The sequence below is a fragment of the Seriola aureovittata genome, chromosome 7 (genome assembly GCF_021018895.1).
Source record: "Seriola aureovittata isolate HTS-2021-v1 ecotype China chromosome 7, ASM2101889v1, whole genome shotgun sequence".
Taxonomy (NCBI): Eukaryota; Metazoa; Chordata; class Actinopteri; order Carangiformes; family Carangidae; genus Seriola; species Seriola aureovittata.
The window spans coordinates 22,931,759-22,958,913 of record NC_079370.1 but is presented as its reverse complement, the minus strand read 5'-3'; the positions used below and the strand labels follow the sequence as shown (position 1 = coordinate 22,958,913).

The 27,155-nt window shown below is 40.6% G+C and overlaps 2 protein-coding genes across 2 annotated transcripts; one reads left to right on the top strand and one right to left on the bottom strand.

The window, feature by feature from the left end:
• Positions 1-634: 634 nt before the first annotated feature.
• On the bottom strand, positions 635-2,823 carry tpbgb (trophoblast glycoprotein b). Its single transcript, XM_056380967.1, has one exon. It carries the CDS (start codon positions 2,365-2,367, stop codon positions 1,228-1,230), a length of 1,140 nt encoding a protein of 379 aa, XP_056236942.1. The 5' UTR covers positions 2,368-2,823; the 3' UTR covers positions 635-1,227.
• A 2,491-nt stretch (positions 2,824-5,314) lies between these two features.
• ibtk (inhibitor of Bruton agammaglobulinemia tyrosine kinase) lies at positions 5,315-27,144 on the top strand. The gene is made up of 30 exons (XM_056380991.1): positions 5,315-5,473; positions 6,242-6,342; positions 6,766-7,148; positions 7,420-7,516; positions 7,834-7,958; positions 9,396-9,506; positions 10,621-10,791; positions 11,043-11,160; positions 11,278-11,458; positions 12,289-12,412; positions 12,786-12,963; positions 13,323-13,476; positions 14,623-15,004; positions 15,198-15,454; positions 15,541-15,627; positions 15,738-15,820; positions 16,150-16,187; positions 16,311-16,407; positions 16,555-16,656; positions 17,478-17,595; positions 17,776-17,836; positions 18,364-18,491; positions 18,798-18,910; positions 19,072-19,217; positions 19,472-19,590; positions 19,930-20,028; positions 20,215-20,370; positions 20,851-21,051; positions 25,312-25,444; positions 25,892-27,144. Exons 3-30 carry the CDS (start codon positions 6,825-6,827, stop codon positions 26,015-26,017), a joined length of 4,029 nt encoding a protein of 1,342 aa, XP_056236966.1. The 5' UTR covers positions 5,315-5,473; positions 6,242-6,342; positions 6,766-6,824; the 3' UTR covers positions 26,018-27,144.
• Positions 27,145-27,155: the final 11 nt, after the last annotated feature.

Sequence of the window (27,155 nt, the reverse complement as noted above, 5' to 3'; positions counted from 1 at the left end):
AAAGCCACTTGAGCTCATTTCCATAATACCTCTGTGTGCCCCGTGAGAATCATGGGGTTCAGTTTGCCTTCATTTGCATGTGCCACGAAAAAGCATATACCATTTCTTTGCAGCTGGGGTGCACTGAAACACTTACAAGACTTGATGGAGTCTATTGGTGGATATCAAACCTGCCAACTGGCTGCAGCTCACAGACATTATTTTGGGGAATTTCCTGTGGAGCCATGGATTTTTATCAGATTCACAGCAGGAAGCAAATTGGACGAGAGATAACAGTTGGCAATTCTCATCACCTACAGACCTACAGATAGACACTCATTTAAATTCAGAAACTGTCCTCTATTCAAATTCTCAATCTGACTTTTTTTTCTACTGCAGCAACTCACTAAAATAGCACTCACAATGTTGTAGAGGAGATAGTATAAATGTCTCTAACATGGCAAAAGTGCAGACGTTTCACACATTGTTGAACTTGTTGACAAGTGGAGTAAGATTTAGTGTGTGAGGCACAGCCTCAGGAATGAGTGTATGCATGTGTGTGTGTGTGCATGTCTGTGTGGCCCTGAACTCCTCCATCAAAGCCTTTGAATCACATTCCTCCGTCTTAAGATTAAAGGCCCTTAGTCGAGAGGGATACCATCAATCCAGAGGCATTTTATTTAGATGAATATCTTCACAGAAAAAAAAAAGAGCAATCACATCCACCTACTAAATCCAAAAACTATGCAATCTGCACTATAATCATTCAAAAAAAGGCATACTGTATATCACAAATTCACATATTAAAAGAACAAACTTATAAACAAGCAGTATAGCATTTCTCTGCAGCAGAGGCTAAATGAGAGGGATGCAATGACCAGCAGTATGTTTTTGCCAGGTATTCTTTCACTTTAAAGTCAATGTACTCCGTCCGTTTATCCTCTAGGAAGAGTAAAAATAGAACATATCACTCTTTGCAACTCTCCAAAAAAAAACCTTTTTCCCATGATTCATTGTCCATGCAATGTAACACCTGGCAGCTGACATCACAGCTGCCAGGGACTTGTACAGGACATGCGGCAGTGGTTGAATGGAGGTTGTGAGACAAGGAGTCACGACATGTGATGTGAAATCTGAATAGCATCTTGGGGGGAAAAGGGGAAGGGGAGGAAGACTTTCATGCAAATCTTAATAGTTGAAGTCATTTCATATCTCACTGTGGGGTCCCAGACAGTGTCCCTTCCTGGATCACACATCCGAATTAATGCTCAGATTGGCCAGTCTTGGGTCAGAGTTTATCTCATATCTGTAATGGTACCCCTCCATGTGGTCCCTACAAGCGTCTCGGATGTTGTACATCCAGCGCTTGATGCCTTTTCTGTTCAGGTAGAGCACCAGCAGGAATATGACGCCGATCAGTGCAAGCACCAGCCCCAAGAAAACATAAGATGTCTCCAGCACGCCCTCCATGTCGCCCACGCATTTCAGCTGTGACAACTCCACCTGCAGGAGCGGCTGGCGTCTCAGGGCCTCAGGATCAGCGCAGGTCAGGTTCTGCATGTCAACGACCTGAGTGGAGTTTTTGAGCCACAGCAGCATCTCCTCCACGAAACAATCGCAGCGCCAGGGGTTCCCCGCCAGCCAGATGTGGAGACTAGGCTTGAGGCTGAACTCTGCCAGGGTGGTGGTCGGCATATACCTCAGGCTGTTGTCCCTCAGGTCAAGGTCACGCAGCGGGGGCACCTTCAGCGTCCCGTTCTGGATTGAGATGATGGAGCTGTTCTGCAGGCTGAGGTTGATCAGGTTGAAAAGGCTTGTGAATATGTCGTCTGGAAGAATCACCAGGTCGTTGTTGGACAGGTCCAAGACTTTCAGCATTGAGAGGTTTCCATGCTGTAGGACACTTAGGATCACATCCATGGAGGAATGACTGTGAAAAGACCTACTGAGGTTCAAGACCTGCAGTTTATTATCATCAGGGATAGCTCTTTCACTGAAAGTCTCGATTTTGTTGTTGCTCAAGTCCAACCGCACAAGGTTTGGCATGTTGTCAAATACCATTGCACCTACAGACTCCATCTCATTTCCACTGAGATAGAGATCTGTTAACAATTTTAGGCCGGTTGGGAAAGAGTCCACACTGATACGGGAAATGTTGTTTCCTGTGACAAACAGAATTTTGGTATTGTTCGGCAAAGATTGCGGAATCTCGTCCAAGTCCTGGTTTTGGCATTTTACAGTTTGTGAGGAGCACAAGCATCTGTCCGGACAGCCGTGACAGGACAGTGCGACCGCGAGGAGGAAAAGTAAGTGCATCATACCGGACTTCTGTGTTCTCCCACGGATTCCTCCACAGTTACATCCGCACAACGTGCTCAACAGGCGCATCTTGGAATATGTAAATCTGTCTGCGCAAGCCGTGCGTAAAGACTGATTTATAACAATCCAGCTCAGTCACCGCTTTGTTCTTCCGCGGAGAAAAGTTTTTTCAACTGTCTCCCTCTTCTATCTTCTCGAAAACTGCTCCCAGTTCCAGCTCAAGACTCCGTATGACTACCCCCACACCATTCTTGTTTAAGGGTGAGTCTACATTTCCATGAGGATAAAGGTGATGTGGACGAAGCTCGCAAACTTTCTAGGATATCCCACCGGTTTGTTTTTCAAACCTCAGATTTTCATGAATATAACAAGCTACGCGGTATTTGTCCTGTCCGGACAAATCAATCAAGTCCGATGCGGAAGCTGAACTTACTTGCTCCTGGTTCCGAGCCAGACAATGCGCCCTGTCTCCCAAAGATGCCGTGTGTTACCTACGCACTTCCAGCTTGCCGCTCTCCAGGTCTTTGGGAGTCTAGAGGGAAAGACTAAACAGCAGCACAGTGCAGACCAATGGAAGGAGGGAGCATACCATTATTCAGCAAAATGGGGGTGAGCAGAAAACTCACACAAGTTTCATATAGACTAATTTAAATTTTCTACAAATGCTGACACGTGCTTTTTAAAAAATATTAATCCTAATTTGATTGTGAAACATTTAAAAGAGAAAATCGCGACTAGGTTTCTTAAAATGACCTGTAGCATACAAGTGCACAGTGACTTGGGGTCCAGGGACCTCTGTGGGTCCCGGGGGAAACTCCAGTGACGTTCCCAGCAAACTGAGGAACAGTTCACCTTCACTGTGAGGTTGCAGCCCAGATTACACTATGTAGAAACACAGCCTACATATCTGATCATCATTTTACTAAATCATAACCAATGGAATAGGATATCTGCTTGGTAGTGAAATGACTCCACATAATTCAAAAAGTTATTCCTGTGGGTAAAGCATTTTAATCTATAGGCCTTTTGTAAAATTTGGTATTCAGTCCAGTTCAACTCAAAACCCATTTGATAAATAATATAAGTGGAAAACACATATCCTAAAGAAATTGAAAAGGCAAAAGGAAACTGGTAAAGGAAACACATTAATCATATGATCCACTGATAGTGTAACTTTACTGAAACCATTATTTACTATTTGTGTAGAAAAGCTACAGTCCCTTTCAGGATCCTTGGGGAGTATATAATCTCATGAAGGCAGGGAAAAAAATTGACTCGTATCTCAACACAATACTAACAATATAGACAGCAAACTCAAAATAATAGCAAAGAAAATATGACTTGTGATAATTTGGCTGAAGTTGCCTTACTCATATTTAAAATAAATAAATAAATAAAAGATAAGAATTTTAAACAAATCTCTCAAAATTTCATACGGTCATTATACTTTTATACAAGCATTCATTTGACATACAAAATGTTTAGGAGATGAGCTTTTCTCCAGGAAAATATTTCATAAATATTGACCATATTCTGCATAAATATACTTTTCATATGATCTTGAAAATGTGTGGTTGAATATCATTAATGGTGTGTCCCTCAAAATCGGGTCCATTGACCTCAAAGGTTCAAAGGAAAAGGGTTAAGGAGGGTCCTGAGCAACAATAGGAATGATTCATTTCATGTACTTTATCCACAAGTAATAACACCAATATGAAAATATAAATATAAATATTTTTGAACACATTCTGTTCTCTGTTATCTCACTTTACCAAATCTTCTCAGGTTTTGGTCCATGGGATGGGACAAAGCTTTATTTAATCCTTGGTTTAATCAAAATTATCCTATTGGTGCAAATGGAAGTTTAGGAGAGCCTGGATCTTACCAATGTGCAAGTTATTTTTGTCTCAATGCATAATACAAAACTGATCTTTGGCAGCAGTAAATGACCCCCCTCCAGAGATGATAATGAAAGAAAAAAAGTGTAACATTTGACAGTGTCAGTTGTTGAATAACATGATGTTATTTCAGAAAACAATGGAATTCTCAGATTCCTTCATTTTTTACATGACTTGTATTTCCCTATCTCCTTTTGAGTATTGAGGGGTGACCCTGTGGTGAAAGCATTGTCTGATGGATTATGCAGGATTATCCTTCTGAGAAGAAAAACTGTGCTTGTGTTCAAGCTTAAACGGTGAGGGAGGGCGTCCTCATCAATATGTCATATTTGGAAGCCCCTGTGTGGATCCCAGTGTAACCTTAGCTTTACCCTCCCTTGACCCTCTCCTATTCTTAGCCTGGGTCAATGTGACATTCATCTGAGTAATTCCATGACACCTGGATCGAGGCTGAAAATGATACTGCACCCAAAATCTGTTGAGTTTGAAACTACTGTAACTGACATGATGCTCTTGTGGAGCATCTACCAACATTTTACATCCATTTTTCATGCCCACACTTGGTGTGGCATACTCAAAAGATAAATTTGGGGTGGAATGTCACATTATTTTTATTCTCCATTAAAACAACAAAGCATACATTTGTCCTTCTTGTGAAAAAATGATTTTAAAACAACTCTCTTGCTCTTCTCTTGCCCTTAACTGCATCTAAGTGGAAATATAGGACACTTTTTAGACAATAAATGTCAGTCCATTTCAGAGGGAATAGCATTATTACCTTAAAACTGCTGTGCTGTTCTGAAGATTGAAGATGTTACTGTCCACATGAGGTGTGAAATGCTAAACTAAATTAACCTTAAATGATATAGGAAGTGTTGTATTCTTGGATCATTCAATGTGAATTTACAAGGTATATATGGCAGTTTTATTATAATATTTTCTTTTGTTTTCTAATGTTATTTTGTAATTATGTGTATAAATCCTGAAATAAAAAAATTCTGTGACATCATAGATCCAACAACAGCACACTCTGCCCACAACCAACGCCCTCGAAAATCAACCAATGAGATATTGGTATGTACAAGCTCTGACCAATCGGAAGTCTCAACACTAGCGAGGGCTTTTACCTAACCTGCAGGGTTTCAGGCGTTCAGTCCTGTCAAAATTTGCACCAGTGAAAAAACCGTTAGTGTTCCTCGTTTGTAGTAATGACACAGTGGATGTACGTCGTTGATGCAACTTTCTCTATGTCCTCTGTTTTCTTTATCTAGCGGAAGGTAAGAAACGATACGACTTAAATTCCCCTTAGCAGAGCAGCTCGCTAACGCTAGCTTGCGATGATGTGTCAGTCAAGCTAGCTGCCAAAGTAGAATTAGCTAACGTTAGCTAACAGCACTGGTCAAATGTTCAAACCAATACATTTTATAGATGTTTCTACCCATGCGTCCAGTTTGAAGGTTTGAAAATACATAGCAAACTATGATGTTGCTTGATGTGTAACGTTGTTCTGCTTCGTACAGCTGTTTAGCATGTTAGCCACCTAGCGATATTTGGGAGGTCTTATTCTACCAAAGGTTTTGTTTCAAAGTGGCTTTGATGCCCTAGGCCTAGATCTTTCACTCAGAACCCAATGAAGGTTTGAATAGGGAGCCAATATGAGAGCCAATACGGAAAACTAACAAGCTCATGGTATTCGGCTAACTTAGCCTGTTACATAATCCTGCTGTTTAGTCAACATTAAGAACCTCCCTTTCTAACGTCAGTGCACTTTATTCATAAAACACTACCCATATGCAAACTATATGCAAAGTTTGCATTTAATAACCCCCGTCTTGTTTGCACAGCGTTGTAAAATAGCTGTCTGGCAAACCTGTCAACTCAGCTGATCTGAGCTGCTTAAGTCTGTAATTACCAAACTTGTTCTTATATTTGCAATTGCAGTTTTCGACCAGCACACAAAGCTATTCTTGCATATTTTGGATGGCATGTAAACAAAACGTGAATGTATTGTTCACCTTTGATAATTGTCACATTTTCTTCCTCAGGTGCACTCTACAATTATGGAGTTTTGAAAAGGAAAGTGGAATTTTGGGGGGAAAGGGGGCCTTTCCCCTCAAATTTGATGGTTGGACTGCTGGAAACGAAGGTCAGGGGGTTGTTGATATTGTTGCCTTTTGTAAATCAGTCGAAGAAAAACTATTTTTGCAAACACTGAAATGTACAATTTTGTATAGAAAAACAGAAGAAGTTTTGTATTTATTGAATCTTTAATGCCATTGTATGCTGCAAGCACCTTAGTTTGTGTGCAGGTGTTGGTCGAGATGGTGGACTGAAATAAGTCACACAAAGGCTCTGGGGTTGCTAGGGTGCGGTGGAACCTCAACACAAGCACAATTCTAGCACTCCAAACCATCTCGACCTTTTGTAGATACATCGTTTTTTATGTACCTTTTGCCTCTTGGAGAGCAGCTCTGTTATAGTTTGCAATTTAGTTGCATTGTTTTTGGTTTGTTACCTTGCATCATATTGTTTTTGAGTTTGTTTGCAATTGTGGGTGGTGGGCTATCAGAAGGACTTTGCAACACATAAGGGAGGAGGGTTCACTGTGAAGATTTGGTGGTGGTCAGGATGAGTCTGGCACCGCCGGACTGCACCCCCAAATGCCGCTCTCAGCAGCATGCAGACGAGGTGGTAGCAGCACTGACGGGTGGCTCTGAAGGGCAGCTGCGGGCATTCTTGAGTTCACACTGCCACAATGCGGCCACCTTGCGGGATGCCTTTGGCCGTACAGCCCTGCACCTGGCAGCTTCACTGGGAAAGAAGGCCCTGCTGGAGTGGCTGCTGGAGAGTAAGAGTGCTGACCTGATGGTGAAGGATAAGGAGTCCTGCTGGACTGCTCTTCATCGCAGCGCCTTCTACGGACAGATCCACTGTCTCATATCGCTCATCAAGGTACGTGTTCAAGTGGATCGTCAAAAAATGTGCTGTCCATTTCATCAAGAGATGGTCAGTATGTTTATTAGCATAAATAACAAGGTAAATAAAGGTCCTACTTACTAAATTAGTGAAATTAGTCCAACACCATGAAGTAGTAATATTAAAAATAATCTGTTGGTGCTTTAAAAGGAAAAATTAAGTTTGTTCCTTGCTATGTATTATTTTGAACACGTGATTAGTTTTATTTGGATCAATTTTACGTGTATTTAAATTTGTTTTGTTTCAGCATGGTGGACTTCTCTCCACTCAGGACAAGGAGGGTCTCTCTGTCTTGGACTTGACAATGAAGGACCGACCAGCACATGTTGTGTTTAAAAACACTGGTAATAAAAGTTGTTGACTTCTTCGCTTAAGTTGACATTGTTGTAAATGATGACACCTGATGATGAAACCATTACCTCTTTAGTTTGTTTTTGTCAAGAGTCACAAGGCTCATGATCATCATGGTGATTCATTCTGTTAAACTAAGCATTTGACGTGTGTATATGCATGGGATTTAATTCTCCCTGTGCTGTATCGCATGTTTTTCTTGCCATTATGATCTGTATTAATGGCAGAATTGACTGGTGGTTGAAGGCAGTCTTCGGGTGGAGGCAGTGTTGTGGCTGTGCTTGTAATTTTGTTTTCTCCCCCACTACAGACCCAACTGAAGTATACACATGGGGAAACAATACTAATTTCAGTCTCGGCCATGGTAATCAGGAGAGCCGACAGCACCCTGAGCTTGTGGATGTGTTTGCCAGGACTGGAGTTTACATCAAGCAGGTAGGTTAACGACACTGTTGTCCCAGCTCTCCAGGGAAGTATGAAAGTGTTTTCCTGCAGCAAAAGGCTTCCCCGCCTGAAAACCCCACCTGCATGCGTCACACCAGCAACAGCCTCCTGCTTTACTTTGTGCCAACATGTTACATCAAAAAAAAAAAAGCCAATGCACATGGGTATTCCAGATGAGGCACACCACCTGGGTAAACCAGCAAAACAGTTTCTCCCCAGAGTCCTGTATTACACAACCTTCTCCTCAGGGTACAGCAGCATTTGTAAAAATTTTTTTTTTTTTTAAAGCTTAGCTCAAATTTGACTTGGTGTATCCAAGGCTGTTGAAATATTGGTTGAATTTTTAACTGTACTTTAGATAACTTAAGTTAGTAGTTGTAGAACCAAGTCACATTATATTATTAGGAATGCGGTAGTAAACATTATTCTTGGTTAACTGTGGATTTGGAGAGGATCGGGATAAAAATGAAACACATCTAGCAGTAGATTGAGGGTGTAGTTGATGTGTCAGGCACGGAGTGATTAGCTTTGTCTTCTTCTGTATAGTCTTAATTTGTTACTTTGTTGAGCCAGTCTGCATGGTTAGACAGCCAGGCTACAATTTCATGCATTTGTCGTTTAGATGCTCTTAGGGTGATTAATGTTGCTGCTGGCATCAGTGCGGCTACCCCCAGTGGTGTGTGTACACACCAGGTGCTAGTTATAGTAGATTAAGTAATGACTATGTTAGATAGGTTGTTATTGTTGTCTGTTCTTATGACTTGGCATTTGAAAGCAGGTCTGCATGTTTGCTGAGAAATGATTCATCTGAGGCCCTTTGTCACTACATTATTGCTTTTGACAGAAGAAACTCTATGTTTGAGGTGTTTTCTGACCTGCAGAACTTGTCATGCAGAGTAATTTCATAAAGCCTCGTGGGGGACAGGTGGATCTGATTTCATGACCACACAATGACCCAGTGGCACAGCGTATAGTCTTTGTCCTCCTAGCTCAATCCAGCAGGTGCCAGAGGTTAAATATTAATTCCACAATGACATGTTTTTAATTAAATGAACCACACTGGTGTGTATGCTTGTGTGTGATTGTCCACATCAATGTGATACTTTGGGAAACATCCCTGCACTCTATTGAAGGCTTGAGGGTACCAATGTATTAGTAATGATGTTTGCTTTTCCACTTGTGCCCTGGCCTTTTATTGGCATAGTGTTTTACTACCACTACAAGAGGACTTGGCTGGAGGACATGGAAAGAGATGCATCGCAGCCTCTGCTGTGAGGTCAAAATGATAATGACAAGAGCCTTAATCAGCTCAAGATTAGACTGTTTTTCCCCCCAACAACAGTACATGTAGGATTAAAAAAAAATATATATAACAGCAACAAAAAAATCACAAATATGTTAATGTTTAATCTCCTCTCCTCCCTTTAGGTGGTCCTGTGTAAGTTCCACTCTGTGTTCCTGTCTCAGAAAGGCCAGGTGTTCACTTGTGGCCATGGACAAGGAGGACGACTTGGCCATGGAGATGAACAGACTTATCTGGTGAGACTTGTCATAGGGCATCTTTTTGGCACAACCTTATAATACAGTAGATGATTCCTGCAGTACAGGAACAACAGGAAACATTCAGAACCAGGGTTTTGAAGCAGATATAATAATTCTTACTTTTTGATAAATTATCTGATAAACCAGAAATTAAAATTATATCAACAGGTGTGGACGTTTTGGTGTGAGTTGTTGTTACTGTAGATGCAGGGACTGAGATGCAGGTATAGTATACTTGAGTGTTACATTAAGTGACGGCTCTGCTTCTGTGCAAGCATAGAGGGTTTAGAGTTTTTTACTTGAGATGATGATTACCAGTCTATTTAACTTTTTAAAAATAAAGGAATTACTCTTAAGGGATGTTAAGTTTAGTCTCTGTTTGCTCTCATTTCATTTGGCTTCAACGGCCTATCAGTAAGTATTAATTAATATATTTCAGCCAGTCATGTTGTCTACAACTGATAAGGATGCAGGCTGTTCCCTTACCACAGCCACATTAACACGGGCTATAAATTTCAGAATCGATATGTTTTTCTGTTTTGTCTCCACGGTTAAATGCCTGGAGTTGGTGACCCTGGAACTTCATCAGATGAAATGGTATTTCTAAAGAAAATGTGATTTCTAAAGTGTCTCCATTCACAGTTTAAAAAGTTTTTCTGATGGCAGTGATAAATTGTCCTCTTAAACAGAGGACAGATAGCAGATAGTGGCTTCCTCTCTGCAAAGAATGTTTGATGATAATTTGTGAAACTAAATTGTGATGTGCTCCATAATTCAAGGCCCATGTGAGAACACATTTAAATTTCTCTTATATTTTTACCATAAACTTTACACACCTTTACATCGCTCTTGAATTCACATGCTGCATGCGTAGTTTCTTACCTGCGCTGATGAACAGATACAGACCTTAGGATTGCTAAGCTGGTAAAATGTGTTCATTATGAATTACAGTGAGGAAGTGTTGAGCTGGTATCAACAGTAGCTTTATGAGTGGATAGTGAGGAGATGCCATTAAACTCCCAGCACTGAGCATACAGAGACTGTTAACGTTTCTGTACATGCAGTTTGTTTTTTCTAAACTTTGTCACTATCTTCTCATCCCTCTCCTCAGGTTCCTCGGATGGTGGAGGGTCTGATGTCCCACCACTGCTCCCAGGTAGCAGCAGCTAAAGACCACACAGTGGTGCTGACAGAGGAAGGATACGTTTACACTTTCGGCCTCAACACCTTCCATCAGCTAGGCCTAGCTCCTCCTCCCGCCTCAGCACATGTCCCCAAACAGGTAGGAGGTCGCAGGGCTAATGACATTTTGCAGCACATGAAACAAGAAACGTTAATGTGCTAAATGGGATTTGTTGTTTTGGTGTGTAAAATGACATTGTGTAAAGACATCTTTAATGAGCTCTCTCTTGAATACAATCTTAGTTTTTTTTTTGTTTTTTTTTTGTTCACATTTGACAAGACCATTACTTTAGGAACTACAATCTGTCGATATATGCCACCATTTTAATGTCCCTGTACTATCTTGTATAGGTGTTTTCCAAGACGCTGAAAGGGAGGACAGTGATTGGAGTTGCAGCAGGAAGGTTCCACACAGTGCTGTGGACTAGGGAGGCTGTCTATACAATGGGACTCAATGGAGGGCAGCTGGGTAGGTCTCAGCATACCCATACAAGTACAAGGGCAGTATTAAACACATACTGCATATGGGCGACTTGGTATGTTAAAGAACAGTATATTTTATACTCCTTTGTGATTTAATCTCCAGGTTACCTCCTGGATCCTAATGGGGAGAAGTGTGTGACAGCCCCCCGGCAGGTATCAGCCCTGCACCACAAAGATGTTACTATAGCCATGGCAGCAGCTAGTGATGGAGCAACAGTAGTTGTGACTGAGAAGGGGGATGTCTACCTGTTGGCTGACTACCAGTGCAAGAAAATGGCTTCAAGGTGAATAAAACTATAGGGCTTAAACCAACGCTCATTGCACTGCAAAAATGTCAATGACTCACATGGTCTTGTATTGAAGAGTCCATCTCATTAAAAGACTTAACAGTCGCTCTTACACTCTCTCCAATATTAAAATGCCACATACATATCCGTGTTTGTAAAGCAACACAAAAAATCCACATGATCTAAGTTTATTTGTTCTTGTTCCTAAATGTAATCAGAAAAATAGATTTAGCAAATTGCCCCATAGTACCACAATTCTAAAAAGCACACATACTACATTGATTTTGAGTCAGTTATTTCCCAAATCCTGTGTTCGATGGCAGAAATAGCGGGTAAGTTTCCTGTTACAGCACTAAATGAATTCATAACTAATAAAAGACTTCATCTTGTAATATCACTCAAAGATGTTGTCTCTATATTCTTCCATGCTCATCGATCTGAACAGTATTTGCAGTCTTTTCAAGCCAGCTGAGGAACTGTCCGTTCTGCATCACCTCTGGTTTTCTAATCAGGCCTCGTTTGAACGACAGCTGATAGTAAATAAGCCACTAAACTGGAAGCAGTTGTGGTACCTCTTTCTCTGCTTTGCATAGTTTAGTGCTCCAAATATGTGTTGGCTGGAAAGCGTAGCAGAGCTAAGTGCATGCTTGTCTGTTAAATAGCAATAACACATCTGATTTGCCTGAACTCAGATGTTCAAGAAATCAGCAGTGATGATGGAATGACTATATTCCACCAAGTGATATCCATGGATAGACAAAGTGATTAATACCATATATTGTATTCATGTTATTAACGTTCTTTTTTTTTTGCTTCTTCCTGCTCAGGCAGCTCAACATCAAGAAGGTTCTGGTCAGTGGTGGCAGTCTGGACCACCGTGTGGATCCACAGATGCTCAATGAGGGAGGAGGGGAAAAGGTGGCTGTCTTGGCGTTAGATGAAGCTGGCAGGGTAAGTACACTAATTAGGTATAAGACAAAATGCTTTTCATTCTGTTATTTAGGCACATGGTGAGCAGAAACATTACTCCACACCGTTCTGTATCCACACATTTGGCCTAAATCAGTTATGAAACAGTAAAACTGAGGCAGAAGTGAAAGTGTGAATAGAAGCTACAGTTTATAAAGGTTGGAACAGTGAGAGAATATATAACTGATATTTTTAAAGTTGTTTTATTTTCTGTATTGTTATCTAACCTATGGTGTTACACAATAATACAATTACAGTTACACAATGCAGAATCCGGCCTATATGGATTCCTATAGATGAAAATGGTGACTAAGAGTTACATTTCCTTGCTGTATTTTTTCCCCCTCTCTGTCAGGTTTTTTGCTGGCGTTCCTCCGGCAGCTCGGTGAGACAGTGCCGGTGGGCGTACGGGCGTCAGGTTTTCATGTCGGACATATCGTTCAGCAAGAACAGCATGATGTTTGTGACTCAGGAGGGGGAGGGCTTCAGTGGCGTGTGGGCTGGAGAATATAAGAAGTACGGTGAGAAGAAAGGTGAGGAATTTAGGAACATGGTATACTGAAAGTTTGCTGTTGTTCTGCAACAGTGGATGTTTCAAATGATTTGAATCCATGCTTGAGGGAAATAGCTGCTTGATATGATCTCATGATCATTTCAAAATTTGTATATCATTTTTTTGAAAATGAAATTTGCAAACTGCTTTACCAAAAGGACTGATAACTACTTTTTGTTAGTTAGTAAACAGCAGTATAATTAACTTAAAGAGATAAGAATAATGAGGGCAAACTAATGTAAACGGGCATCGTTACAGCAGGGTTGTAATAATAGTTTTGAAGAATTGATGAATATATTGTTTGTTAATCTAATTTACAAGCTTCTTGTAATGTTACAGAGGTCAGTGTGGAGGTTTGTGGCCATTCAGATGCTGGGACAGTGTACGAGCGAATCCGCCTTGAGAAACTCCCGTACGTCCACAGAGCTGTCAGCATCACCATGGACTCTAAAGGCCGGAACTTTGGAGTGCTTCAGGCTGATCCCAAAACAAGGTGGGAGATCCTTCTTGAAGCATAGAAAATGCTTTTCACAGTCATGTTCATAAGTCTGTAGAAAATAGACTTGAAGTGTAAATAGATGCCTCAGGACCAGTTATACATGTAAAACGTGAAGTGTAAGCTGTTGGTAAATATCTAAACATATCTGTTCTGTCAGGCAGATGTAAGACAGATGTCTGCAAAAAAACTATGAGTGACACTCGAGTGATAATTGAAATGGAGGGAAAAATAAGTAAATCATGATTTTTAACAGACAGAAATCCAAACATCTCCAATCAGTGGCTAGGGGAGGCTCAATAATCCTGAATGGAGGATGGCTCATCTGATTTAAAATATACAGTCGTTGCTTCTTCTCCTCCTCGTCCATTTGTTCAACTCTATGATTGTTACATTTTTGTTGATTAATGTTGGCGTCATCTTCTGTTGTTTATTGTGCACAATACCGTAACACCACCGAAATGTACTTTTTACTACCCACGATAAGACAAAAACCTCTTTAAGAATGTTATTGCTAATGCTTTGACTCACAGTCTGATTGGCTTTAGTATCCTTGTGGCTAATTATATACGCTGTGTCAGTAAGCCGTCAAGAAAATTAAGTTAAGGTAAATGGGGAAAAGAGTATTTAGATAAACTCTGCCATCTAGAGGTGGGAACCTGGGCCTTATTCCAAGAGATAAACCATGTGGGGCATTGACTTTACAAGCGTTATCTCCCCAGGGAATCAGTGATAACTTACCACTCAATTTTATGTTGGCACATTCAGCTTGTTGGACTTAACACAAAATAATGGACTGTTTATCTTAATCGGGTTGGGTTGGTCTAAATGACTTCATTTTTAGATCTCCACCCTGCTGATAGCATACACTGTTTTTTTCCTAGGGACTAATGGCTTGATGATTAATATACATTTGCTGTCTGATAGACATTATCTTGTTAATGTAAACATCTGTGGTCTGTTTACATTTATCTTTTCTATTTCAATGGGCACTTGTCCCTTTACAAAATGGATTGGGCTAGTCCAGTTATGACAGGTGTCACAGATTACACTGTTTTTGTCTTAAGATCCTGATATAAAAGTAATTTTTCATCATTTGAATGATTATTGTACAATGACGTCCACCCTGTGTCTTCAATCCAGCTTGTATGAGATTCCCAGCATTTCTCCATCCTCCTTCTCCCAACACTTCCGGAGCCTTCTGGATGAGGCAGATGAAATGGACAGCATCCACGACGTGACGCTTCAGGCCGCTGATCGCACCTTCGTTGCTCACAAGTACATTTTGTCCATGAGGTCTGAGTTTTTCCGGAAACAGTTAATGTCCGAGCACTGCGGGGTTGATGAGGATCTCGATAAGGAAGTGAGGAGGAGCGAAGACGCCGTGGGCTGTGATTTACTCATTTTCGAAAAAATCCCACCGGACATGTTGGAATACGCCCTGCACTTCATCTACACAGACTCCTGTGAGCTGCTGGTGCATGGTTCCCGGCCGAGAGTCTCAGGCCTGATGGGGCAAAACCAGGTGAGAAAAAAAGTCTTATTCACTATTATTCACTTAAAAACTCTCAGCAACAGAAATCTGATATACTGTATAATGCTGTATATAATGTAGCGTCAGTCTGTATAAGACATTTGCATTAGTAAATAGTGAAGAGCTGTTACCTCTCACTCAGCTGTGGTTAATTCATTAAGACTGCCTCTGTTGCTTTGGCCAGGATGTAGAGCAGCAGAGGATTATCAGCAGCCTGCAGGACTTGGACCTGAGAGGTTGTCCAGCCCTTGAGGTGTACCGCTCCCTTCCCTCTGCAACCAGAGGAGATGGTGACAAGGCCAAGAGCAAGAGCGCCAAGCCTGGCAAGAAGGGGAAAGGAGGCAAAGGTGACAAGGTTGGAGCCAATGAAAGAGGGGCCAATCCTGTCAAAATATTGCAGGGTGTTGCGAAGAAGCTCGGCCTGGGCAGCCTGTCGGCACGGTGAGAGACCTGGATCTGCTCTTAACCTGAGGCACAATCAGATTTTGTCATTTTTTACTAATCGTGTTTTCTTTATTCCTCAACAGACTGGACGGAGTCAAATATGAAAATGGAAAAATCAACGTCATCAACAAGAAAACTGGCAACAAACCCAAGTTTTGCCAGAGGAAATGGTGAGTACATGAGTGTACATAATCAGTTGTAGCTGCAGATTAGATTGTAAATAATACATTTGATATGAAAACCTAGATTTTGCTATTGCTATTGTTTTGTGTCTCCACAGCTCCTACCTTTGTGATGTTACTCTGAAATCTGAAGATGGGAAAGAGTTTCCTTGCCACAAAAGCGTCCTCTGTGCCAGACTAGGTAAGATGATAGGCCAGCATGTCATCAATAGAGAAACGCATACATAGAGGTTTACAATCATTTTTGTTAATAGAAACTGTAACTGCAATTGGATAAGTTCTATGCTTAACACATGCTCATGAAACATTACCTATTGCAGTATTATTTTAATAATTACATTTATTTCCCCAAAACTGAGGCTGTGTTATGTTTGTTAATTAGCAGGATACCTCGACTTTGTGGAATTATGAGCTTCCTGCTTGTTGTGTAACTTTAACCTTAGTTACTGTTTGGATGTTTTAAGTAAATAAAATGAGTAACTGTGTTTATTTGTGTCCATCTTTCTGCAGAATATTTCAACAGTATGCTTGGAAACCCCTGGATTGAGGTATGCCATGTTTTTATTTCATGTTGCTTTATTCTTTAACTTTTAACCAACTACTGGTATAAACCTGTATAATTTAAATGCAGTTTCTAGAGCTGTTAATACAGTTGTCTTGTGCCCCCTCAGGCCACATCCTGTAATGCACTGGAGATGCCAACAAGCTCAGAGATTCTGCAGGTCATTCTCGAATATATTTACACAGATGAGTCTCCCACCATTAAAGGTAACTTCTCAAGTTTTATTGACTGAAAATACATTTGTGGTGTGTCTCTCACACTTGGTAGAAGTCCTGGTTTTACTGCATTTACATGAAAGGTAAAAGAGAACAAATTAACAGTACTCCTCCTGGTTCTCCTCCTTTGCTTGACAGAGTCTCTGAATGTCGAGTTTGTCTGCAACGTATTGGTTGTGGCCGACCAGCTGCTCATCACACGACTGAAGGAGATGTGCGAAGTCGTCATCACAGAGAATCGTATGTTTTGTTTGTCTTCTCCCTTTACCCAACTTCTTTTACATTGCTCTTATCTTTTACAACTTTATTTTTCGTTTGGACGTAAATGGACATAATGCAGCACTTATGTCATATAAAAATAATTTTGGTCTGTATGTCCCATTTTCGTGAATGCGACAAAACATGTCTTTAACACTCCAGCATCACACACACTCATTTAGCAGTGAATCTTGCAAATCAGATGAGTTGTGGGTACACTTTCAACTGTAGTTTAATTAAGTAAATACACTGCTAATTGAAGTGCCAACAAATTGTATCTCCGACAGCGATTTGCAGTAGGCTTAGTGTTAGTGTTCCCCCAAATAATTGAGTACCACCAAAAGATTGAAAGATATTGACAAACTTGATGTCAATATAAAATTCAGGAAAACATTCAATCTTGAATCTAAAATTCAGCACACACACAAAGCCCTGCATTGTCTAGAATGGTACCACTAATAAATGCACCAGCACCAGGAGTAAACCCATGCAAGCACGAGGTGACAGTGCTAACCACTGCAGCAAAACCAAAGCTGTGGCTATTTAATAAATGAACAATAAGTATTGACAGTGAGCAGTTTTTTTTTTTTTATCATGTACATGTCACTCATTATCAGTATAATGACTTTCCTCATTATATATTATCAGATTATCACTTATTTTTCTTCTAGACGGTATCAAAATCACATTGCCTGTCTTCTCCATACGATGTGAACGCAGCATCATTTCACAAATCACACCTTCACCATTTCAGTTAAACTCGCCTGAGTCGTTAATGAAGCTGCTTGCTTTGCTCTCCTCAGTGACTCTGAAGAACGCTGCCGAGCTGCTGGAGTTTGCTGCTATGTACAATGCAGATCAGCTGAAACTCTCCTGTCTCCAGTTCATTGTCCTCAACATGGCCGCCCTGCTGGAGTCAAAGTGAGAATCAAGTTTGGATTTTGAAAGTTCTTTTAACACAGCTGTTTTTAGAGCATTTCAGCATTTTGTATAACATTATATTATTTGTATTAGTTAATTTAATGTGTGGACAAGGAAATTCTGATCTATACATCAGGACAAAAATGTTTCTGCCCATTTGTTTTTTTATGTTGCCCTCAGAGCTCTGGATATTCTTAGTGATGAGGTACTTGTAGATCTTTCTGCAGCTTATAGGAGAATGGTGAGTGACCTTCAATCCCTAGAAACAACCCCATCTGCATGATGTTTTCCATGACTTCAATGTTTGCTTATTATATGTCTTGTGACTTTGATTTTAACCTTTTAATGATGACTTATCATTTTTTCCTCTGACTTTTAAAAACAATCCCTCTCTTCAGCAGTAGCTGATCTAGCAGACTGTAGTCAGGGACTAGTGTAACTGTTGTTTTTGTTTCTTATATAATTTTCAGTTGAATGTAGCAACTTCTGACCCACTTTATAGGGCTTCTGGGAAATGTACAGAAATACTGGTGCTCCATAAAAACAAATAGAAATACCATTATAAAAATGTGTCAAATATTGTCACTTGATGTGATCAGCTTATTAGGTAGGTTTTTGCACAGTTGATTATAGTGATTGCAGATTTCTTTTAAAATCAGTCTTGGTTCTCTTTATGTAAATGTTCCTAATGACTGACATGTAGCGCTGGAGATGAAGGGCTCTTATGTCGTCTGTTCTGACTTTTTAAATTGTGATTTGTTATATCAGATCCCAGCCATGCAAAAGAGAGTTATCACTCCGTACCCTGGCGCTCCAGATCTCAGTGTGTATGAGGATGAAGACTTGGACTCAGCATTCAGCCTGAAACAAGAGGCAGAACTGGATCACTCCTGCAGGTACACAAGCAGAACTGTTATTGTGTCTGTTTTCCGATTGCATTGCTGTGCAGACTTTCATATTTTCATAATTGACCAAATAGCTTACTTTCATATTTAAAAAGAAAATGATTCTCTTGTTATAGAGCCTGGCCTCTGTAAAACACATCATTGCTCTTTTCATGTAGCATGGTGACTACTTGACTGTATAAACCTAAAATTCAGAAAAGCTGGAGCTAACAAGGACGAGTTCTTCCTCTTTCAACATTTTGAATGTGGTTCTCCAAAAAGTATCTGGTACTGATTGTACAACATTGTATTCCGTAGGGATATCCTGTTGAAGAAAGCCAAGATGAAAGCTAAAAAGAAACCAAGGCGACGATCAGACAGTTCAGGGGGCTACACTCTGTCTAATATCATCCAAAGCCCCCCTACTGCAGGTACACCTAAAACTTCAATGCTTTTAATACATATCCACATGACATGACAAACCACTTCACAACCGTCAGCCTTTTTTTTTTTTTCTTTTTTTTTTAAAGCATCAGGTTGTTTTAAGGGAAAATGTGATAATTTCACTAAGAAATGCTCTCTGTCCTTTCAGTGGTCTCCCCGTGCCTGGTGAAGTCAGTGAAGGCTAACTCGACAGAGTCCCTGCAGGAGCTGCTCACATCAGACTCAGAGGGCAGCTACATGGGGGTGGGCAGTCCCCGAGACATTCAGTCACCGGTCTTCCATGACAGAGCTGAGGTTAATATCGCACCACGACAACATTCATATGGACCTATTTTATTGCACATTTAATATAACACATGTCATGCATTTTGGATTATTATGATATGCAGTGGATGCTTGGAATTAGAACTATCAAACAGAGTTAACCATTTCCCATTGTATGATTGTGTTAGATTAATAAAAAGTCATCACATAACATCAAATGGTGGATATAAAACTCAAATATACAATAGATCATGGGTAGAATTTTCATTGTTTTTCATCTGCAGGATGAGAGGGCTTTCAGTCAGAGGCTGAAGACTCCACCCAGCACCCCAACTTCCCTGAGAAACGGCTTCCCAACTCCCCCCAACTCTGCTACACAAATCATCCCCAACGTTCTGCCCTGGTAAGGTGCACTTCATCATTCCGAAATCTCCCCGTATCTTTAGTTTTTTGTTTTTTTTGCAATATCTATTTTCTCTTTTTCTCTTTTTCCAAAAAAAGCTGGAGACAGAAAGTCCACAAGGCAGAGATGAGTTATTTTACATGCTTTGAAAAGCAGGTTTCAGATTTGACACAAGATACTCAAGGTCTTTAACAGAAGATCTTATTTCCTCCTACTTTTGAGGAGGAGGGCTGCAGAAAGAAGGGAAAGTTTTCATCCCTAGCTAATAAATAACTCTTGAAAATCGAGCTCTATGTCTTACTTACTTTGTACGTGTGAATGTGTTATTACGATCTGCAGTCCTACTCGTCCACCCCCAGTCTTGGATCTGAGAACCATCATGGACATGGAAGCCAACTCTCTGCAGACCCTCGGAGCAACTCCTAAAAGTCCTGGAAGGTATGTGAGGTCTGCATCATTTACAGTATAAATAAACTGTTATTTACAGTTACCAGTTAGGCCAGTCAATAGGAGGCCATACAGGTAGAAGGAGGGAGGAAAGCTGTTCTGCTGCATATGAATGGACTATTATTTGTTTCACTGTCCTCGTCGGCTAACTGCACATATTTTCCGTCCTGCCTGCAGTGTCAGCACCAGCATCAAGCACTCCCCTGTTCTCACTAAATTGTCCCAGAAGCAGAGGAAGATGCTGGCCATGGCCAGCAAGGAAGCCAGTGTGGAGTCCACAGCATCCAAACCAACCCCCACAGTTACCCCTTCCAAAAGCAGTGGGAAGGCCTGGTGAGTGGCTCCTCTTGATGGGTTTACAGCTTCTCACTGGTGGTGCAGAGATCTTCACAGTTTCATCAGTGCATTCATTTTTAGTATGGATGACTTTTTTTTTAAATGGACTGTTCTTATATAGAGCTCTTTTCTAGCCTTATCGACCACTCAAAGCGCTTAACACTACAGACCACATTCACTCATACACACACACTCATACACTGAACTGATGGAACAGCCATCAGAGGCAGTTTGGGGTTCAGTATCTTGCCCAAGGACACTTTTGATCCACTGATTAGTGGAAAAGTTCTTCCTGAGTTTTTACCTCCCGAGCCACATCTTTTTATCACAGCCACATCACCTTTTTTTCATCAACAACACTTGATGAAACTACTAAGAGAGCAGGTCTCTAGATCTGCTTCGGAGTGCAACGATGCAACCATCTTTCACCTTCACCTACAAGCTCTTTATTTCTGTGTCATTCATTTCTGTCTGCAGGGCAACAGCAGTCCAGTCCCCTCCCTCTTCATGCTCATTTCGGGCACTGCTGGAGGAGGAGGAGAACAGCTTAATCAGAGTGGGGCAAGCTGGAACACAGAGAGGCCAAAGTGCTCAGGGATCACCTGTCACTCCTACATCTGCTGCCAGAAGGGTCACGTTCAAATGTGCTGAAAGCAGCGAGCCAGAGAAACAGACTGGGTGAGTATATCACTGACAGGCAATACACACTGAGGCAGAAACACACACGCCAAGGCAAGAATACTTCTGTCCTGTACTGCTGCTTTCCACTTGGTGACACTGTTGAGGTGTCTTCATAAAACTGCTTTAAGGTTGTTTAAAATCAGCAGCGCACAGACACACACACAGACTTACTTTGGACTAAAGATACCCCATTAACTTCATTACCTCAGTTATAGCAAGCTTTATTACAATATCATATCTAAACCTTAATTAAAAACAGATATGACGAACGGGATACATCTAATAACTACTTATATCTGTCCTCATACTTTTTTCTTTCTTCATCAGATCAAGAAAATGCCCAAATATTTTTTATTTTTTATTCTTGTCCAGTTAGAGTTTTGTTTTTAATCCAGTTAGAGATTAAAAACAGAGATTAGAAAATAAAAGGGGAAGCAGCATTTTGTGTTAACCTCAGACTGATTCTACTGGGAAGAAAGAGAACTAAAAAATATTGAGCTGTACGACTTGTCGAGGATCTCCTCTGGTTACACAGATTGAGAGTCGTGAGGTTGTGGTCGGACTGAGGTGAACAGCTCTAAATGACCCAGTGCAGCTGGGTTGACCTGCCCACAGACACTGAGTTGCCCTGACCTTTACAACATCCTCAGACAGCTGGACAAACACTGCGCACACACACACACACACACACACACACACACACACACACACACACACACACACACACAAGTCCAACTCCAGTCCATAAAAATATATTCCTAACTGTAGTAATAGTTTGCTTTGATATTTGTATGAGGCTTATGTTTGACGGAAAGAAATGAAACACTTGAATTGTGAGGCCATCTCTGCAGGTTTTCAGTCGTTTCAGGGCTTGAAAGTGAAGTGCATTCTCGCAATCTTTTGCAAGTGCGTCTCCTTTATCTTATAAACATCCTCTGTTTGTCCACGCTTCATGCTGCAATCTTAAGAGCAGACTTTTAGATATTCAACAGCTGTGTGAGCCACTCTTGTGAAGTCGTGATGTTAATCAGAATTGATGAGGGCAGACCTCATGTCAAAACGGATCATACAGAACAGGGAGCAGGTTTCAGATTCCTCCTGGTATTTGGATGAGACGGACGAGTTCAAGGCTCAGGAAGCAGCAGCGGCAGTCTCGTGCACTCTCATGTGTCTGCCTCTGTTTCCAGATTTTGAAGTCAAATTAAATAGAGATGCCTTATCTTATATAATCATAATATTTGCACTTTGAGTGGATGTCAGACTTTTTTCCATGACCTCAACTTTCATCATAGAGAGTGATTACGAATGTTTTTGGCCGCATTCATAACAAACTGTTGATGCAACTGTCTAATGCAAATGTCTCCAACCCATGCATGGCAACTATGAACTAAGAAATCACTTAAAAAGCAAACACAGATCAGACTGCAGGGTCATCAGGTTATCTATGTGACATGTTCTTTTGGAGAATATAAATATTAAGAGGAAGTGTTGTGTTCTGCATTCTGGTTTTTGAGGGAAATATTGTTAGTGTGTGTAAAGGCAAATTTCTTCAAATAGCGCAATTCGTAGTTTCAAGATGCTTTTAAAACACGTGATATAAAATTGAGAGACATAAAAAACAAACAATAAGCACAAGATTAAAAGACAGCAGAAAATGATAGGAATTTAAACATACTTTTAAAGTCATTAGTCATTTTATTTTCATTTTTTTGACAAAAACAACAGCATAGTTCAGGAAAATCGTTGCCGGCATCATGGGTTATGAACAGTGGGGGGGAGTCTTTATGCTCTACTTAAATTGATTTCCATGATTGACAGAACACACAGCATTTTAAGCAGTGAGGAGGAGGTGAGAAAAAGCCGCCAACTAATATATTATCTGTTATGTCCAACTTGCGATATCATTTCTCAGTCTCAGTAGTAAAGTAAGTCTTTCCATCTCATGAATCTCCTTGATTCTGCAGGTGGATCGGCAAACATTTACAAATTATTACTTTTTCTTTTGCTGCTGCAGTTAATATTTTCAGGAGGTATCTGTCATTAGCTGTGATTCCTTCGGCTGGATCTGCCAAATGAAGTGACATAGACATCAATGAATAAGTTGCATGATTCTCCAAAAACTCTCCCAAAATCACTGTATCTTTCAACAGCTCCAAAACATGTGGTGATGATTTACCTCAAAATCCCCACAATTTCTCTAAAATGTGTGGTCCATTGATATTTTATGAGAAGTGAAAAAAAATGAACATGATTCTTCCAAAAGAATTCATACCAGTAAAATAGAACAAGAAGTAGAAAAAATAATTTGACACGTTTCCCAATTGTTGACTCGTTTTATCATTTAATTCTTTCTCCCATCTCTCCTTCAGATAGTTTGTGTTTTTTTTCCTAAGCCTTTGCAATTCCCCTGGCAAAGATTTGAAACTACCAGCACCTTTAATTGAATTATTTCATTAGCTTCTCTAATTGGCTCATTTTCCCCAATTTCTTTTAAGAAGTTTTGGTGTAACTGTAAATATCTGTTCATTTCTGGCTTTTCTAAATTGTGTTATTCTCTTAGTGTCTGAAAGCTTTGTAATATGTCCTTCTCCATGATATTACAGTAAGCTGGAATACCTTTATTCATCAGGACCTAAGTCTAGAATCCATATAATTCTGTATCATGTGTATCCCATCTTAGTTTTTTTTTTTAACTGGGCCCACATTCACCCGTGTCTGTTTATTGGGTTGTCTGTTTGTTTGTCAGCAGGATTACGTAAAAAGTACTGAACTGATTTAAACTGAACTTGGTGGAGGAATGGAAGAATTAAAATTATCATTTTATATTGTACAGTTATGTATGCTTGTGGATTTATTCTATAATTTTAAGAGCTTATGAAATAAGACCAACTGATACCTCTTGATTTCTGCTTATACTTGTTGTCGGTGGAAATCGCTGAACCTCTCTCGGCCTCATTCAGTGCAATCTCTGTCCTTTTTGCTCCAGTGTCTACCTGGAGTGAATCTCTTTTCGCAGTAGCTTTCAGTTCTCTATACTTCTGTTGCACCGTCGTAGCGGCAGGGACCGTTTCCCAGCGAATCCTCACCTTGGCAGAGTCTGGTGTTTTTAAACGTGTCTGTTTCTGCTTAATAATTTTATTTATGTCTTTGTTTTTTTTTTGTCTTTGTTAGTTTATTGTTCACCTTGGTGTGGTGTGCAAATGCGACCCCTTCTCCCTCACAGGAGATCTTCTATTCCCAGGCTGTTTTTAAGTATTTTGTAATTTATCACTTATCACTGGAAATGAACCAGAACGGATCTTGAGACGGTTTCATCCTGAGGTTTAGGACTGCTTGACTGGTGAACTCGATGCACTTTTTCAACTCTGTCTTTAGAAAGTTGTCAGTAAATGCTAGCATTGAACTTCCTTCCATGCCTGCCTTAATTACCTATATGTGGATGTTATTACAGCACAATCTTCCTTCTGGCTCAGTTCTTTGGCTTGAAGGAGTTTTTCTGTTGTCGGAGAAAATAAAGCAGAACATCCCTTAACTGAGTGTTAGCTGTCTCCGCTTCTTCCACCTGTTGCTCTGCTTCAGTTAGCCTTGTCCCATGGTTTTGAAATTTCTTCTTTTTTTTCCATTTTAAAACAGTCGAATTCCTGTTTAATGTCTTTTCCTGAATTTGTTTTTGAAGTTACTTAGTTATTGCTTGGGATCCATGTACAGGTTTTGTATATCTCTTGCTTAGGTTTTTGATCGCTTCAGCGGTAGAGAAGTCCCCCTTCTCACGATCAGTTTGCGTCCTGCGCTCTGAGGTTTAGGTTTTCATTTGTTGTCAAGTTAACAAGTTTCTTAACTGGTTGGAAGTCATTAAAAAGTGATGTGTAAAGTTGAGTATTGTCTACATAATTGTGATAGGAAATATTGTCAAAGTGAGTTATATCAGCTAATAGACGTAAGAAACGGGCCATGTGGAACTCTGCATTGTTTAAACCTAAACTCTTGTGTTGTGGCCTCCTCAGTCCCAGCCTCTCCACCAATATTTAGTGATCCACTGTATCAAATGCAGTGAAGGGATGTCTTACCAGTGCAATAGAGATATATTTTAACTTTAATCCAGCTATACAGGGACTGGCGGCCCGTTCACACACAGGAGCTTGTCAGTAGTAGTTGATTCAACCTCTGTCCACACTCTTGTTGCGTTCACTATCACAGTCGCTGATACCCATCCTCACTCCGTCTCTCTCTCGCTGTGTCACCTGTCTCTCCCCTCAGGCCCTGGGTGCTGGGTGCAGTGAGCAGCCCTCCCCCGTACTCCCTGGTGACCTTTGCCTCCATTGTGGAGGAGGAGAAGCAGCAGGAAGCTGCACTGATCCGCAGCCGAGAGAAGCCGCTGGCGCTCATCCAGGTAACGAGTCTTGTCTGTGTGCGTTAGCGCTTACACATTCACCCACACATGCACACTCCTATGTGACTGAATGTATAACTTTTATATGCAGCATCCAAAGTGGAAAAACATAGTAGGGGTCACGTGTCTCCTTTCTCTCATATCTCACAGACATTCATCTAATGAATATCACATTCTGTACAGTGCTGGTTTGAAATGAGTTGCCTCCAGTTTTTTTTTCTGACAGCCCGCTCTGCTCCTCCTCAGCCGTTGCCAGGCTCCTGTCAGCGCCTTCACAGAACACTTTTTTTCTTGTGGCTTTCTGGTTACCATTATGTGAAACGCTCTTATTATCATTACGCCCTCAGTGTCAGCGTTTTCTTTTTTACCCTCAAATGAAGCGTGGTTTTGTTACCCACTATATCCCTGGTCCTATATCCTTTTCCCGTCTTTTTCCTGTACTCATAGATCGAAGAGCGAGCCATCCAAGACCTCCTGCTCCATTATAAGGCACGTGACAACCCCGATGAGCTGATAGTGGTTGAGAGGTCTTCCAGAGGTCCTATGGCAGCCCCAACCTGGAACAAACACTAATGTTTAACAGCACAGCCACTACATACCATCAAAGTGAGAACATCCCCTGCAGTTGTCACTCTTTATCATTAGCAGCGTTCCTGCTGCAGCTTCCCCTGAAACATCTTAATCAGATCCATCAGTCCGTGTTGAGAAGTCCCTCAGACGCATCCAGAGTCTGAGGAAATCTATGCTTCCCTCTGCAGTGTTACTTTAACTTTTGTTTTATTGCTGCTCAACATTTTGCTTGTGTGTGAGATAGAGTGAGTGTTGTTCATAATTGAATGTGGTCCTGAAGAGACCTTTGGGCCAGAGATTACTTGTGCATGTTTTGTTTTGTTTTTTTGATTGGGTTATGTCTATGTAAAAGTAAATAACTTTCCCAAATAAATATCTTTAGTTATGTGAAGATAAAGTTGCCAAAGAAACAACAAGAAATGGAGATGTTAAAACCAGAAAATGGGTCCAAACTAGATCACCTCCAGGGCTTGTATGTGTTGAATCAGTGAAAGCTCTCAATGTGATTAAGAAAGTAAGAGTGCCAATTATCAACCTTGGCAGAGCATCAGCTGTGCTTAAGAAGTAAAATAAAGTGAAGTGTTTACCCAGGCAGTACCTTTTTAGTTTCTTTTTAAGGTCCTTATGCCTTCTTAGTACATTGTTTTGACTCATTGCTTCAGCTGATTTGCAGTGACATGGTAATCTTGCAGGAATCCATAAATATGTTTTTCATATATTAAGAAAATGCTTGTTTCATTTTTAAAATACATCATTTGATGCAGTTACAGTGAATGGTAAATGCCCAGTGTGGTTGATTTGTGAGGTACTGGCTTTCTAGCCTTTGTAGTTATCAGTAGTGTGTCATAGACGAGGTGGTGTGCCTTTATCAAATAATGACAAGATGCACACAGATACAGCAGCTACATTTTTTTTTTTTCATTATTTTCTTTCTTTGATCATTTAGTTGTTTTATTCTCCGGGTTTTTTTCTGGAGCAAAGTAAGCCCAGTAGGTACCTCAGATCTGTTATGTCATCTCGAGATGCCATTTGTGCATGCGTGCGTGCGTGCGTGCGTGTGTGTATGTGAATGAGAGGTAGGGATGTGAGGCGAAAATGGCATGCAATAAAATATCTCACCTGTGCAATGACCCTGTCTCCT